The sequence below is a fragment of the Scomber scombrus genome, chromosome 16, assembly GCF_963691925.1.
Source record: "Scomber scombrus chromosome 16, fScoSco1.1, whole genome shotgun sequence".
Taxonomy (NCBI): domain Eukaryota; kingdom Metazoa; phylum Chordata; class Actinopteri; order Scombriformes; family Scombridae; genus Scomber; species Scomber scombrus.
The window spans coordinates 8,091,807-8,105,326 of NC_084985.1; the positions used below are offsets into that span (position 1 = coordinate 8,091,807).

Genomic DNA, 13,520 nt, shown 5'->3' on the forward strand with positions numbered 1-13,520 from the left:
TGTCGCTGAACACATACGATCTCACGCTTCACCTCCAAACAAATTACGTTTTACATGAATGACTCGTGTTTTCTAACCAGTCGAATCATGTTTTCTACGACTTAGGCGGCTGTTCAGCGACCTGTAGGGTCAGCCGACACGGAGATGTCACATAGAATTCCCCGTCGGCCGCTGTACGACAGCAGAGCTCATTAATGTTTGATGAGAAACACACGCACAGATACACACATGACATGTCTCCTGTCTGACCTCACACACACATACAAAGTTACAGCCCATTCTTCTCATGCATTTTAATTTCGATTTCACAAATTGACAGTTCCTGAAAACCCGAAACAGCGACTATCCAACCGTAGCAACCGTAACCAGCCACGGCACGTCTGTCAAGCTTTGGATTTCTCTACATGTTGAAGCAGCGCGAGTGAGGCTGCAGTGAGAGCTTTACTTGGTGAATGGTAAACGACTGTATAAAGCTTTTACCCAAAGTGCTTTACGATTTTTCTGCTCCTCATTCACACTCTTGCTCACACACTGATAGCAGCAATGTCTTCTAACGTTAAAACAACAGAGCAGTATAAACTAAGTAGTTGAAAAGGGCTACGTCACAACAGATTAAGAAGTCTTATGAACATTTTTTCCTTACGATATTACTATTATATACTAATATTAGGAGTAAATAGCTCTACACTGCATAAAAACCCCAATCCGGTTTCTTTATTTCCCCATCTTCTACATGAATCACGACTTTTGTTCCTTAAGCATGACATTACCATATGTGTTTAATCAAATGCAATCACGATTCTCCTACAACAAGTCAGCCGGAAACATACAGTTTTAAATCAACTCAAGTAGCTTGTTGAGTTCACTAACCACATGTGGTATGACAGTTGTTATTTAAGTCGACAAATATTGACCGCCGTGGGCCAGAAATGAGAAGCTGCTACAGTCTACTTCTGTATGAAACCAAAGACTTATTGTTTGAAAAGTTACAATGAAAATCCACCACTTGTATCATTGCTAACTGCTCATGTATGAGAATGGAAAGCTTCACAGGTGTACGTAGGATCTCACCCTTAAAAAATCGCACATATTTTTTACACCAGTATGTCTCGATTAAATGATGCTGTAAAGCGCACATTATGCGCTCAGTGTTTCCCACAGGTTGAAAATGTACTTACTTAGTTTTCTTTTGCGGTTCAGAGAGTGTAAAACCAGGTTATTTTGTGTAGCTACAATTTACAGATGTCCCCTAAATTCCTCACATGCAGACTATCAGTGAATGCTAGCTAGGCGGCTGTGCACAGAGAAGCCTCTAGTCCCCACTCAGTTACTGCATCATGCAACTCAGACAGATTTTATCTACCCGCACAGGTTTTAATCTACCTGGGCAGGATGCCCAAGTAGAGCCTATGTGTGGGAAACGCTGTGTGCTAATGTACAAAGTCGGTACAGATAGTAAGTGAAAATGTATTTCCAAGGATGTGAGTTTGCTGTTTTCTGAGCTTTGCCTGGAGCTATAGCACCAGTATGTTCACTTCCATCTCCTCCATTTCCATCATACACTGCATTGTGATACATTTAAAACCACATTCAGTAACAGTTTTAGTATGCAGGTTAGCATCTTTAAGAAAACGCGAATCTTCAGGATGAACATATAACATATACATATACATTTTCTATTAAATACCAGTTAAATTGGCATTAATACCCAAATGACAAGTGATGAGTAAACTGTTAGAGAAACATCATCAGCATCCAGTCTGTAGTATAAAGTTGCTATTGAAATGTCCTTGAACAAGTCAGTAAATGAATCCATTGCAGTCGGACTGTGCAGAGCTGTGGCTTACACTACGCTCAGACTCACCCTGATGGAAGTGAACCAGAAGAATTTCCCTGCAGGGATCAATAAAGATTCACATTACTCTGACATTAACTACGTCACATGCAGCAGTGTCCCTCAGGGACTCTGCACCCTGACTGGACCTGTCTAATTATGAGCTGGGAGTCATTTGGATGTCTGTGTTGAGGTGTTCCCCGTGTTAGCCGAAGCAGCATGTGTGTGCGATATCGAAGTAAAACATGACATACAGCTGCTTGGTGAGGCGTGCTAAATTATCTCCTAACAATACGCACGCACAGATTCACAAACAAAAACAAACAATATTCATGAGGCTGAATCAGAGAAAGTGTTAGTTGTTCTGAGATAACAACAGGTATACAGTCTGGATCTCACTGAGTCTTGCGTATATATTCATGGCTGAGAAACACATTAATCTACTCTAACAGCGTTCTGTTCCTGTTTGATTAGAAAGGCAGATGGTGTCTCTGTCAGCTCACCAGCCCTCTCAGGGTGCTGATGGTGGCATTGTGCTATGCATGCCTGCATGTGTGCACAGAACGCTGAAGGAACCGGTGGTGTATTAGCAGCGCGACTGGAAGAAACTATCCTCTCCAAATCGGCGTGCACACACACACACACACACACACACAAGTGCACACACGCACGCAGCAGGAGGCCCACCGTGTCAGAAATCGCCGGAGCTTTCTCAAAAGCTTCTTTGCGTCGAATTTAGCCTCCTCCACCCTCTGTGTTCTTTCATTCTCTCCCTCCAATTCATTTATTTATATCCCTTTCCTCATCCTAGCGTAGCCCAGCAGCAACCCTCCTCTTTCTTTCTTTCTCTCTCTCTCTCTCTCTCTCTCTCTCTCTCCTCGTTTCTGTATGCTGAGAGAGGAAGAAAACATCCTGGTTGTGTACCTGGCTCTCCGCTCTGCATGCACAGAGTGTAAACACAAAAGCTACTCCATAAAAAAAGAATAAGGCAGAGTTTACTCGCTCAGCCTCTTAATGTCAAAGAATGTTTATGAAAAAACTCGGCTGGATGTGTGCTGATATTATGACGAAAGCCGCAACGATTAGTTAATAAATCGATTCAGTCAGTCAGCAGAAAATTAATCGCAAGCTATTTTGATAATCGCTTATCATTTGGGGTCATTATTTTAAGGGGAAAAATGCCCAAAATCTCTGGTTTCAGCTTCTCAAATGTGAATATTTTCTAGTTTCTTTACTCTTCTGTGATATTAAACTCAGTATTTTGGTTGTGGACTGTTTATTGGGACAACAGAAGATATTTGGGAAACATTTTTCACAATTCTTTTTGACACTTTATAGACCAAACAACAATTGATGAATGGAGAATATAATTGCAACAAGCAGCTGGGTTTTAGCGCCCAATGTAGGGGCAGGTATCAAACCTCAGTACTTTTTTCGCCACTGACTGAAAATGTGTGAAAGCAATAATAGAGAAATCCATACTCCATGTATTCTTTGATAGTTTTATATCTGAAGTTACAATAATAACATTTTTGGCCATTTGGGGGAATCAGAACATGCTGAAATTGCAATAAGGACATATTGTCACCATGTAAAGTTGTTATGACTGAAGTGTTAGCAAACAATTGCTGTATTTACCATCACAACAGACACAGAAGAACATCAGCAATCATTTGGAGTCCAATTTCTGACCATCTGATGAATATAAGTAAAACATTCACCCTCCTTCTAGCTCTGCTTTGGCTTCCATTAACTCATCAATATAATAGAAAATATCTCTTTAGCTTTAGATGCTACATTCACCAGCTCAATGCTAACTTTGCCTCTCTGCTGTTTGGTGCTGAGCAGTTAGTGTACAGTTGGGTTAAAGTGGAGTCTGCGGCCCCTAAAACCAAAAATAATGATCTAACATACTCTAAAACACTTTATTGAGATGAGATGGACTGAATAGTAGGGTGATAATTCTCGGAGGGGCGAGTCGGCAACCTCACACATTTATTATACGTTATATATTTGATGAATTGTTACAGTAAAAAGATACACTTGTGCAGCTTTAAAAATGATAATTTTGCATATTTTTCAGGCAGTTCTTGTCAGCTGTTTGGCTTTAGACAGCATTTAAAAAAGTGCAGGGTGGATTCTTTTGTTCAAAGAGGAGAAACAGAGTTGTTTGTACTCATGTTCATATTTATAGAAGTTAAATATATTTACAGGAATTGTTTTGCTTTTGGTAACTGATCCAGACACACAGCTCTACACAGGAGGATATGTTTTAGGTAAACACATTCACACAGGCATGTACACACACACACACACACAAATAAACACAAAGAACACATGTGCAAGCATCCCGCCTACATCAACACAAACACACATCATTACTGTATATTCCACTGCCCAAACAATTACACTCACATGTTACTCACCATCCTGTGCCAACACACAACCACACAATTTAACATTCATGCACAATAGTCACACAGAAACACATCCCTCCTACACAAAAACACAAACTCGCTTACTCATACACTCCGCTGGCCAAACAAATAAACAAAGACAAACACATACACACCCACACACACACACACACGCACATATAAAACCAGCCATCGGGGAGCAAATTCCATTTCATTTCCTGCGCTGGTAAGGAGCAAGCAGGGGGAATCAATACATTCTGTCTCCAGCTGTGCTGAAGGGGGTTTCGCTGCCATGGAGACAGATGTAGCACCGCAACAAACTGCTGCTCTAATTCAATCCTCCGAAGTTAACACACGCACACACACACACGCGCGCACACACATGTAGGGATGGAGGATGTTGCTCTGGTTGGAAAATACTGTCACAAAGCAGCCACGTAATGCTGCCTAATTTGGGGAGTCACAAGGTGGAGGATGCTGGGGGAAGACACACACACACACACACACACACACACACACACACACACACACACACACACACACACACACACACACACACACACACACACACACACACACACACACACACACACACACACACACACACACACACACCCTTACCTGTGCACAGTACTGGGACTTGGCCACAGCCACCAGTAGCTTGAGTATAGGCTGCGACTGGGACACCAGAGGGGAGACGGCGTGGATGACGGCTGTGAACTTGGGGTACGGTTTGATACCTGAAAAAACATGAAAAACAATACACGTTAATATAGTTTCAACAAATCCAGAAAAGAAAACAACACCGGCTGGAGCGCGGCGAGCCGACTGTCAGCCGTCAATGTAATTTCAGGCACTTTAAAGAGAATAAAGCCTGATGAGAAGCGAATGCTCTCATTTCCAAACACTTCATATCTATTTTCAGTGAAAGATGTTACTTGAAATGAGTCTGTCAGCATTTAAAAAATATAGATGATCTAACTGTCAGGGATGCACGTTTTCAAGCCAGTCTTAAAATATTCAGCAGCGCTAATGTGTTTTGAAAATGCCAAATCTCTTGATCACTGAATATTTCATTTTGGAAACTCTTCAGCTGTATCAGGAACCCAATGAACAGACGACTAACCGCTGATGTGACTTTAAATTCAGTATGACTTGATGTTGAAATAGAGTAATCAAGGCTGAAAATGAGCCGGAAATAAGATATTGAGCAAGACGGATCATAGAGGACGTTCAACTTTCCTTAATTTAAATTTAATCTAACCCAAACCAACAAAGCATGGCGCAGAGGAGATAGCCTTAGATGAGTCTCCTTTCCGCTACCGAGCAACTTTTTTTGATGAGTGTACGCACACTCTTAAAACTTGTTAAACTATCCTTGTGATTTTCTAATGAGAAAGTAAAGAGTCTGCAGAGTTTTTTAAAACACCTGGGATGTAAATGTGTAACAAGCTCATAAACAGACTTTCATGAAACATTGAACAAAACCTGGAGCAGAGTTACTGTCGTGCTGCAGGTTTTTGAATTTTGGATGTGCACGTTGATTTCTGCCTTTAGCACACGAGTCCCGGTGGCTTTTATCAGATACTGCATCAGCACATTACACATCTCACCGACTAAATGATTACAGCAGCATACACAGACACTGATTATCCAAGATATGCTATACTATGAGGCAGTTTTTTTATGGTTTGGGCAAGGTACCTTAGCTCTAATTCATGCTGCTGCAGCATATTTTAGACCAGTGATCACCAAACTTTAAAAAGGACCAGTGTGTAAGATTTAGTAGCAGATTACAACTGACCAATACCCCTCCTCTATCTTCCCCTTCATGTAGATGTGTAGAAGAACCTGCGGTGGCTGTGGAGCTTGCGAAAAATGCAAAAGCTCCTCTCTAGAGTCAGTGTTTAGTTTCTCTATTTTGGGCTACTGTAGAAAACATGGCAGTGCAACATGGTGGGCTCTGTGGAAGAAGACCCGCTCCCTATGTAGATTAAAAGTGTTCATTCTAGGCCAACAAAAACACAACAATTCTTATTTTAAGGGGATTATTACTAATCATAACAATCATTTTCTGCCAAGTTCACACACTGCACCTTTAAATATTTTCTTTCATCCAACAAAACAGTAAAAAAAAAAATATATATATATATATTCCATTTCCTATCATGTAAGACCGAGAAAAGCAGCAAATTCTCAGATTTAAGAAGCAGGAATCAAATGTTTCACATTTTTGATTAAAAAAAAAAAATACCTTAATGATTAATGGCATATCAAAAGAGATGCCAATTAATCTTCTTTTGATTTGATCTCACAGCAGAACTGCAAATTTACAAATTAAGTCCAAATAAAAAGAATTTCTTTTAATATACCAATGCCATTAATCATTTCACAACATCTCACAACCCAGATTTATCTTGAGATACCAATCTAAGTTTTATAAAGTGTGCCTAACAAACCTCGCTTGAACCTTTGGGGAAAAGTTTGATCCTGTTTCAACATGACAAAGCCCCCGCACACTGAAACAAGGTTCACACAGAAATGGTTTTCTGAGTTTGGCACAGTGTCTGAGACTCTGAAGACACTGACCTGCATGCACAGAGCTCCAACCTCAACACCTGTGGGATCGATGTTGGGATGCCAACTGTGAAACAGATCTTATCATCCAACACCAGTACCCGACCTCAAAAACACTCTTGTATCTGAATTTGTGCCAAAATCTTGATGAGGAACGACTTTTCACAAGAGCAGAAAAGTGGATTGAGACATTAAACGATAACATGGTCTCCTCATACTTTTGGCAATGTAATGTATATCAGTAAAGACATGTTGTCAGACATTGCAAATTCACATAGTTTTGTTTTATAATCATAATTGAAATTCATTTAAATAACAATGACATTAGCTGTTAAAACTGCTATATTTGGTAATAAAATTATATTGTTCAACTGAAAAAAAACATATTTTCTCTATATGTCTTTGTTTATGTAAGAAAGAAAAAAAAAAAGATAAAATAATTAGCTTTTTTTTTTTTTTAAATGTAAAATTATTCCCAAGTACAGATATTGTTATTAGCCTCAAAACTCAAGTGTTGTTTAGACTCTAAATCGAGCGTCTGTTTTACAAAAACAACAAAAACAAATTCTTCTCCCGCTGTGTGCGTCTAAGTGTTAATTTTTCATGATGAGAGCCTGTGTGTGTGTGTCTCGTTATTGGCTCTTAGAGAACAAAAGGAACTGTCACTTGGAAACAAACTCTCTTTTCCCTCATTTGACTCATTAAAAGATTCTTTTTTTTGTTGTGCCTTTCACTGAGTAGAGGATTGTGAAGTAGCAGATAGGAAACAAGGGGAGAGAGATGTGTAGGACATGCAATAAAGGTCACTGGCTGGAATTGAATTGGGGATGTTGCACATTATGTGGCACGCGTGGTAACCATTTGGCTGCCAGGGCACTCCTGACTTTACTCATTAACCCATCAGCAACAAGCCCCCTTGTCTCTTAAAATCCCATCTGTGTTTATTTAATTGCTTCCTCTTTGACAAACAAATAAACTTGCCTGCGTTGTAATCCATGCCTGTCACCGTGCCCATCCTTTTTAATAACAGCTCTCCACCTCGGGCGCTCCATCAACTGAATTTGCGCGTGTGTTTTGTACTATCGTTGCCTGTGCGTTTGTGTGTGTGTGTGTGTGTATATGTTTGCAGCGCTGGATGATGATGGAGTGAAGAAGTGAGGGATGGAGAGGCTGCCGGGTCACAGATATGTGGCATGGGAAAACTCGGCGCTGCTGAACCGTGGCGGGAGGAATTGGCCTTGCCGCAGCAGCAGCAGCAGCAGCAGTAGCAGTAGCAATGCTGACTCAAAAAGTACTGATGGACGGGCTGGTGTGTCAGCAGGTCTAATACAAACATCCGTCAAAGGCTCATTCCTCCACTCCACTTGCTGCTAGACACAGCCATTCGAAGTGGGGGCAGTAGATCAGGGGTGAGGGCCATATTTCTGCTTTTCAGACAAGGTCCAAATTCTCAGCCGCAGCCGGACAGAAATCTCCACTAAAGTCTTTTCTTTTGCAAAAAAAACGGACAAACATTTCGAGGTGGAGTGATGGATGACGAGGAAATCTTTTTAGAAACTTCTGACCAACCTTTGATAGCTGCACAGGTGTGTCCAAGCGTGATGGTTGTTATGTAACAGCACTTTGCAGAGTTTATGATATGTGTCTGTTTGTGTTTGTGTGTATGTGTATGTGTGTGTGTGTGTGTGTGTGTGTGTGTGTGTGTGTGTGTGTGTGTGTGTGTGTGTGTGTGTGTGTGTGTTACTGACCCAGCGTGGCGTAGTAGAAGGGGAAGTCTCCCAGGTAGCCGGAGTACTGCGGCAGGGCGAAGAGTCCTCCTGGGTGACTGTTCCACATCAGGCTGCTCCTGGAGCCGTGCTCCAACACCCGGTCCTGGATGATCTGCACACAGGAGCAGCAACAAACAAACATTAAACTACAAAAAAACAAACAAATAAGATCTTTAGATTGTTTTTCTTTAATCTACTCAAAGTGTCAAGTGCATTTATCACATTTATGTGTTGAGACTTCCGTGGAGTTTTATCCTCATTTGAATTAATGTTTGACAGATTTCAGGTGTGAATGTTGAACACTTTGAAAAAACTGAGACTAAGTTGTGATACTTAGTTCTTTTGTATCAGTTGTGATATCTAATTATTTACTATTTGACTGACTGAAAACTAACAATCAATGCAGAAAATCTTCAATCACACTAATCTTTTCGACCAAATGCATATTTTGGTACAATCATCATCATCATCATCATCATCATCATCATCATCATCATCATCATCATCATCATCATCATCATCATCATCAATTCATGACCTGTGGATGATTGTTAGTCACACGGCTTCATTTAAAATACATTTGTTTTAATTAGAAGCTTTATTACATTATGCAAAAGTTCTAAAAAAACATTAAATATTTGATGCCTAATTACAATAAGAGCATATCAAATGGTGCACAGAGCATCTACAATATTCATTTTTCCAACAATTTAACATCACAAAGTTACAGTTAGTACTGATACTTAAAAATGTCAGCTTTTGAACTTTGAAGCTGTTCAATGGGGATTTTAAAATGAATGCACAAAGATCTGTTTTACTTTGCAATTACAGGACGCGCAATGTTGGCAGGATCAAACGTGTGCTTTTAATTACATCTCAGCAGATTTGTTAATCTTTTCCTTTTTTTGGGTAATTCAGAATTTGCAAAGAAGAAAAAAAAACTTTTAAAATAATATTTCACTCAGATCTCTTAGGAATTGTAAAAAACTGAAATATTTGTGTCCATAAAGCAACGAAAAAACTTTCAGATTATTGTGGGTAAAATATTAATGATTTGATCAATGAGCCTTGTAATCACACCTATAAAACATTTCACACTACAAAATGAGTTTTCACAGAAAAAAAGGCCAACAAGCAGATAGTCATAAATGTCAAACACAGCTAATGCTCCCACTTACAATAACCCCATATCAATTCAGAGTTATATTCAGAGGAGTATTCAAAACCTAGTGGGTGAATTAGAGCAGGTGAAAAACTGTTATGAAGAGTGAGTCGTGAGAGGAACGTTTAAAAGCTGCCTGTGCTTCCCAAATGTCTGCTTTGTGTCGCCTTAACAGCAGCTATTGATCGTGTCAAGACTGAAACGCCGTGGCACAAAGCGAACCTGAGAGAAATCTGTGTTAGTGTGTAATATGTCCTCTGTAGACAAACCGAACTGTGCTCTTTTTAAACCCGACCAGACGCCTTTAAGAAGATCAGACAGTCTAAAGAAGGCATCTGTGTCGGTCAGTCACGCAGACAGAAGCCATCGGGAGGAGAGAGGATAAAAAAAAAGAAAGAAAAAAAGAGCCAAACACAGACAAAGTCATCAGCTGTATCTAAGCAGCAGTCACTCAGGCCTGCCCCGATCCTTTCTGTGCCCAAATAGAGCAGTCAGTCAAACGGTCAGACATGAGAATAGCTATTTTCCCTCAGCTGCAGCTCGCCATCGGCTTCTGTCTCTGCTGAACAGGCCGGCAAGAGAAAAGAGATATTGCTGCTGTGCCCTTGAGCCATGCTAAATTGCTTCAGTAAAAACAGACACAGGTTTGTGGCCGTGTTTTATGGCTGCTATTGAATCGGTAGGGTGACGGCTGTTGGCTTGGTGACTCATATATATATATATATATATATATAGAGAGAGAGAAGGACAAAGAATGAAGTAAAGAGAGTCAGATGGTCAGGTGATTTGCAGTGGTGGGAGAGCAGCTGAAAGCTGTTCGAATTGTAAAAAGTTAATAATGTAGCTGGAGGGGCCTCACTGTAATAATATTGACAAAGCAACATAAAAATTCATCATAGGGAGGCGGGGAGGTGAAGAAAGAGAAAAGAAAAGAAAAAGAGCCACTGAGAGTTTTTTTAAACTCTCCCAAGCTTTGTCCCCGAGGGCAGTCGATAACCATTTGCCTCAGCTGAACAGATTAACTCAGAATCCGTTAACTTCTCTATAAAAACACTGCCTGCCACCTTAAAAACCCGGGGCTCTTACACCTTATGAGGGGCAATTTTGCTCGCTTGGCTGCAGCTCCTCCCCCGTCGGCAGCCCTCAGTCGGGACATGATGGACGACTCAATCTCACCTCCGAACAGCCACAATCAACCAATTAGAGCATGATAGATAAATCCCGGCTCTCCGGGAGCACACTGTGAGCTCAGGCTTTAATAGGTGAGTTTAATAGGTGTACCAGCAGCACAGTTTCTGTTATATTGACCTTGTGATTGGTTGAAACGTGTCCGCTTCCTGACAGGAAACACTGTATGATAGGATGAATTCATGTTTCCTGCTAGCTTGCCGTCTTCACACACAGAGTTTGGAGTGGATGTGCAAAGTCAATAAAAAAGCGGCAAATGTGTTTGTGAATGTGTGCGAATAGATTCAATCTGTCAAGATATCGGGAGTGTGTGTGTGTGTGTGTGTGTGTATATCATCGCAAGATCTGCAGTGAGGAGGGAGGGGGGGGGCGGGGGGGAACAGGCTCAACAGGATGAATAAACCATGTCGCCCGTTATCTCAGGGGGCTGCCACGGCGACGCCATTTACATGTCACCCCACCCTCTCTCCTCTTCAGCCTCTCTTCCTCCACTCACCTCTCTTCGCTCGCTCTTTTTACAGTACAGTCAGTCAGGATTAAAAGTTTAGCCCTCACTGTATTCCATGAGACGGACACACACACACACACAAATAGTCACAGGCTTTCGCCGTGTCACCTTGCTCTTTAGTAGAGTGACAACATGTCAGCGAGGTTATGCCTGGGTGGTGCCATGTGTATCTGAGCTGACACACCTTGACATATGGAGATGTGTCTCTGGCTCTGTGTATGTGTGTGTGTGTGTGTTTGTGTGTGTGTGTGTGTGTGTGTGTGTGTGTGTGAGACAGACCAGAGATGTACCGCTGGCTAAAATCAGGCAGAGCCGGGACTGGGAACGTGCGCTGTGTATTGAAAGTGAGTTTAGGGGCTTGTGTGTGTGTGTGTGTGTGTGTGTGTGTGTGTGTGTGTGTGTGTGTGTGTGTGTGTGAGTGTGTGAGTGTGTGAGTGTGTGAGTGTGTGTAAAGGTCAAATTCAGATGTAAGATTTGGGAGGTTATACAGTAAATACGATTGTTGCATTAAAGGGAATCTTGCTCCAAGGCTTTAGCGACGCAGTAAGGGAGGAAATTAAATGCGTGATGGGATACTTCGATGAGAGAGGACGCAGGAAGGAGGAGACATTTGTACCCACAGCATGAAGCTAGCAGTAAGCCCAGGTGTTATCCCTGCATCTACAAACAACTTGTTTAAACTGAATAATGAGGGATGGGGATTGGACGGATAAATTGTTTTCCCAGTTACAAATTCCCTAAACTGGGTTATTGTTAACAAGGTGGATGCAATAAGGGGTCAGTGGAAAGAATAAAAGATTCTGAACTGAGAGTGATACTCCACCCAAAAGGCTTTGGAGTATGAAAAACAGATCCTGTGGGCTTGAAAAAGCTGCTGTAAAAAACTTTTTATTTTTCTCCTTCGCCAAAACAACTGCTGTGGTCAGTTTGAACTGGCTGGTGTCCCAACAGTGTCCAGGGGAAAATCTATCCATCTATCAATCTATCCTTCGAAAGCACAAATATTTTCACCGAAATGTGGCTTTACACTCTGCCTCTACCTTCATGATAATGCACGACCCAGTCAAGTTTCAGCATGTTTGCCTCCTGATCTTCCATCAGTCAGAATAACTCTGGCCCGGCTCACAAACTGGTTAGCCTGAAGGCTGGAAGATGCTTGAAATGACCTCAAGTTGTCAGATAAACATCTGACGGAAAATGTTTAAAGATCTTCCAAAGTGAAACACTTGCATGCCGTTTCAGACAATCGTTCCTCGAAGGCATTCATGGGGCTGTGCTCTTTTGGCACACGTGAAAAAAAAGGCAGAGACTGTAGTGTGAAGCTTAGGAGAGAAGTTCAAATCTATCCAGGTTACTTTCTTGATTGCACACAACATGCTAATCACCGCACAAAGGGGTTGTGAACATCGGACTGTACATTTTCACAAAGTTACAAAAATGGTCAAATCTAACCCCCACACCCTTGTTTTCATTTTATGAAAAGGTAAGTCTCAAAACAAAGCTGCGATGATCTAGAAAATGTGTTTTGTTAAATATTGCTGGAAACAGAAATATTGAATACATGACATTAGATAGTTTAAAAAGCAACACAATCCTTAATCAAACATATGAAGGAAACAACATACCGTTGAGTATGTTTCACAGTTTGATTCTTAGGCTTCCTAAATGACTTCATGAAAGCTGTAACAGTTGAACTCAACATACATTACAGCTTCCATGTTTCTAAACCTGCAATCACTAGTATTAAATCTGCTGCTACAACTAATTCAACTACCAAGACTACTACGACTGTAACTACTAGCTTTACTACTAATTCAACTACTTTTACCATTAATTGTGATTACTGCCTTTCATTGACTCCACTATTATAGAGTTTGTATTGACAAAGTCTGAGTCATTGAGGAACCTAAAAGAAGACCTTGATATACTTCCAATGCTTTTTAATTAAAAAGCTGCTTGTGGAAAAACTCTGCGTAACATTTTTCTGTTCACTGTAGAAGACACTGTCTGCCCTTCGACTTTGCTTGTAGCCTTGCACCCGAGAGAAGAGAGGCCTGAGAATAAA

General features: G+C 41.0%; 1 protein-coding gene across 1 annotated transcript in view; it reads right to left on the reverse strand.

Moving 5' to 3' along the window:
- ext1b (exostosin glycosyltransferase 1b) overlaps positions 1-13,520 on the reverse strand; it is a 121,974-nt gene that overhangs the window by 17,316 nt on the left and 91,138 nt on the right. Inside the window, exons 5-6 of the mRNA XM_062435973.1 lie at positions 8,577-8,709; positions 4,873-4,991 (exon numbers count right to left, since the gene is read on the reverse strand). Of these exons, the coding sequence (XP_062291957.1) occupies positions 4,873-4,991; positions 8,577-8,709 (252 nt within the window). The remainder of the gene's footprint in view (positions 1-4,872; positions 4,992-8,576; positions 8,710-13,520) is intronic.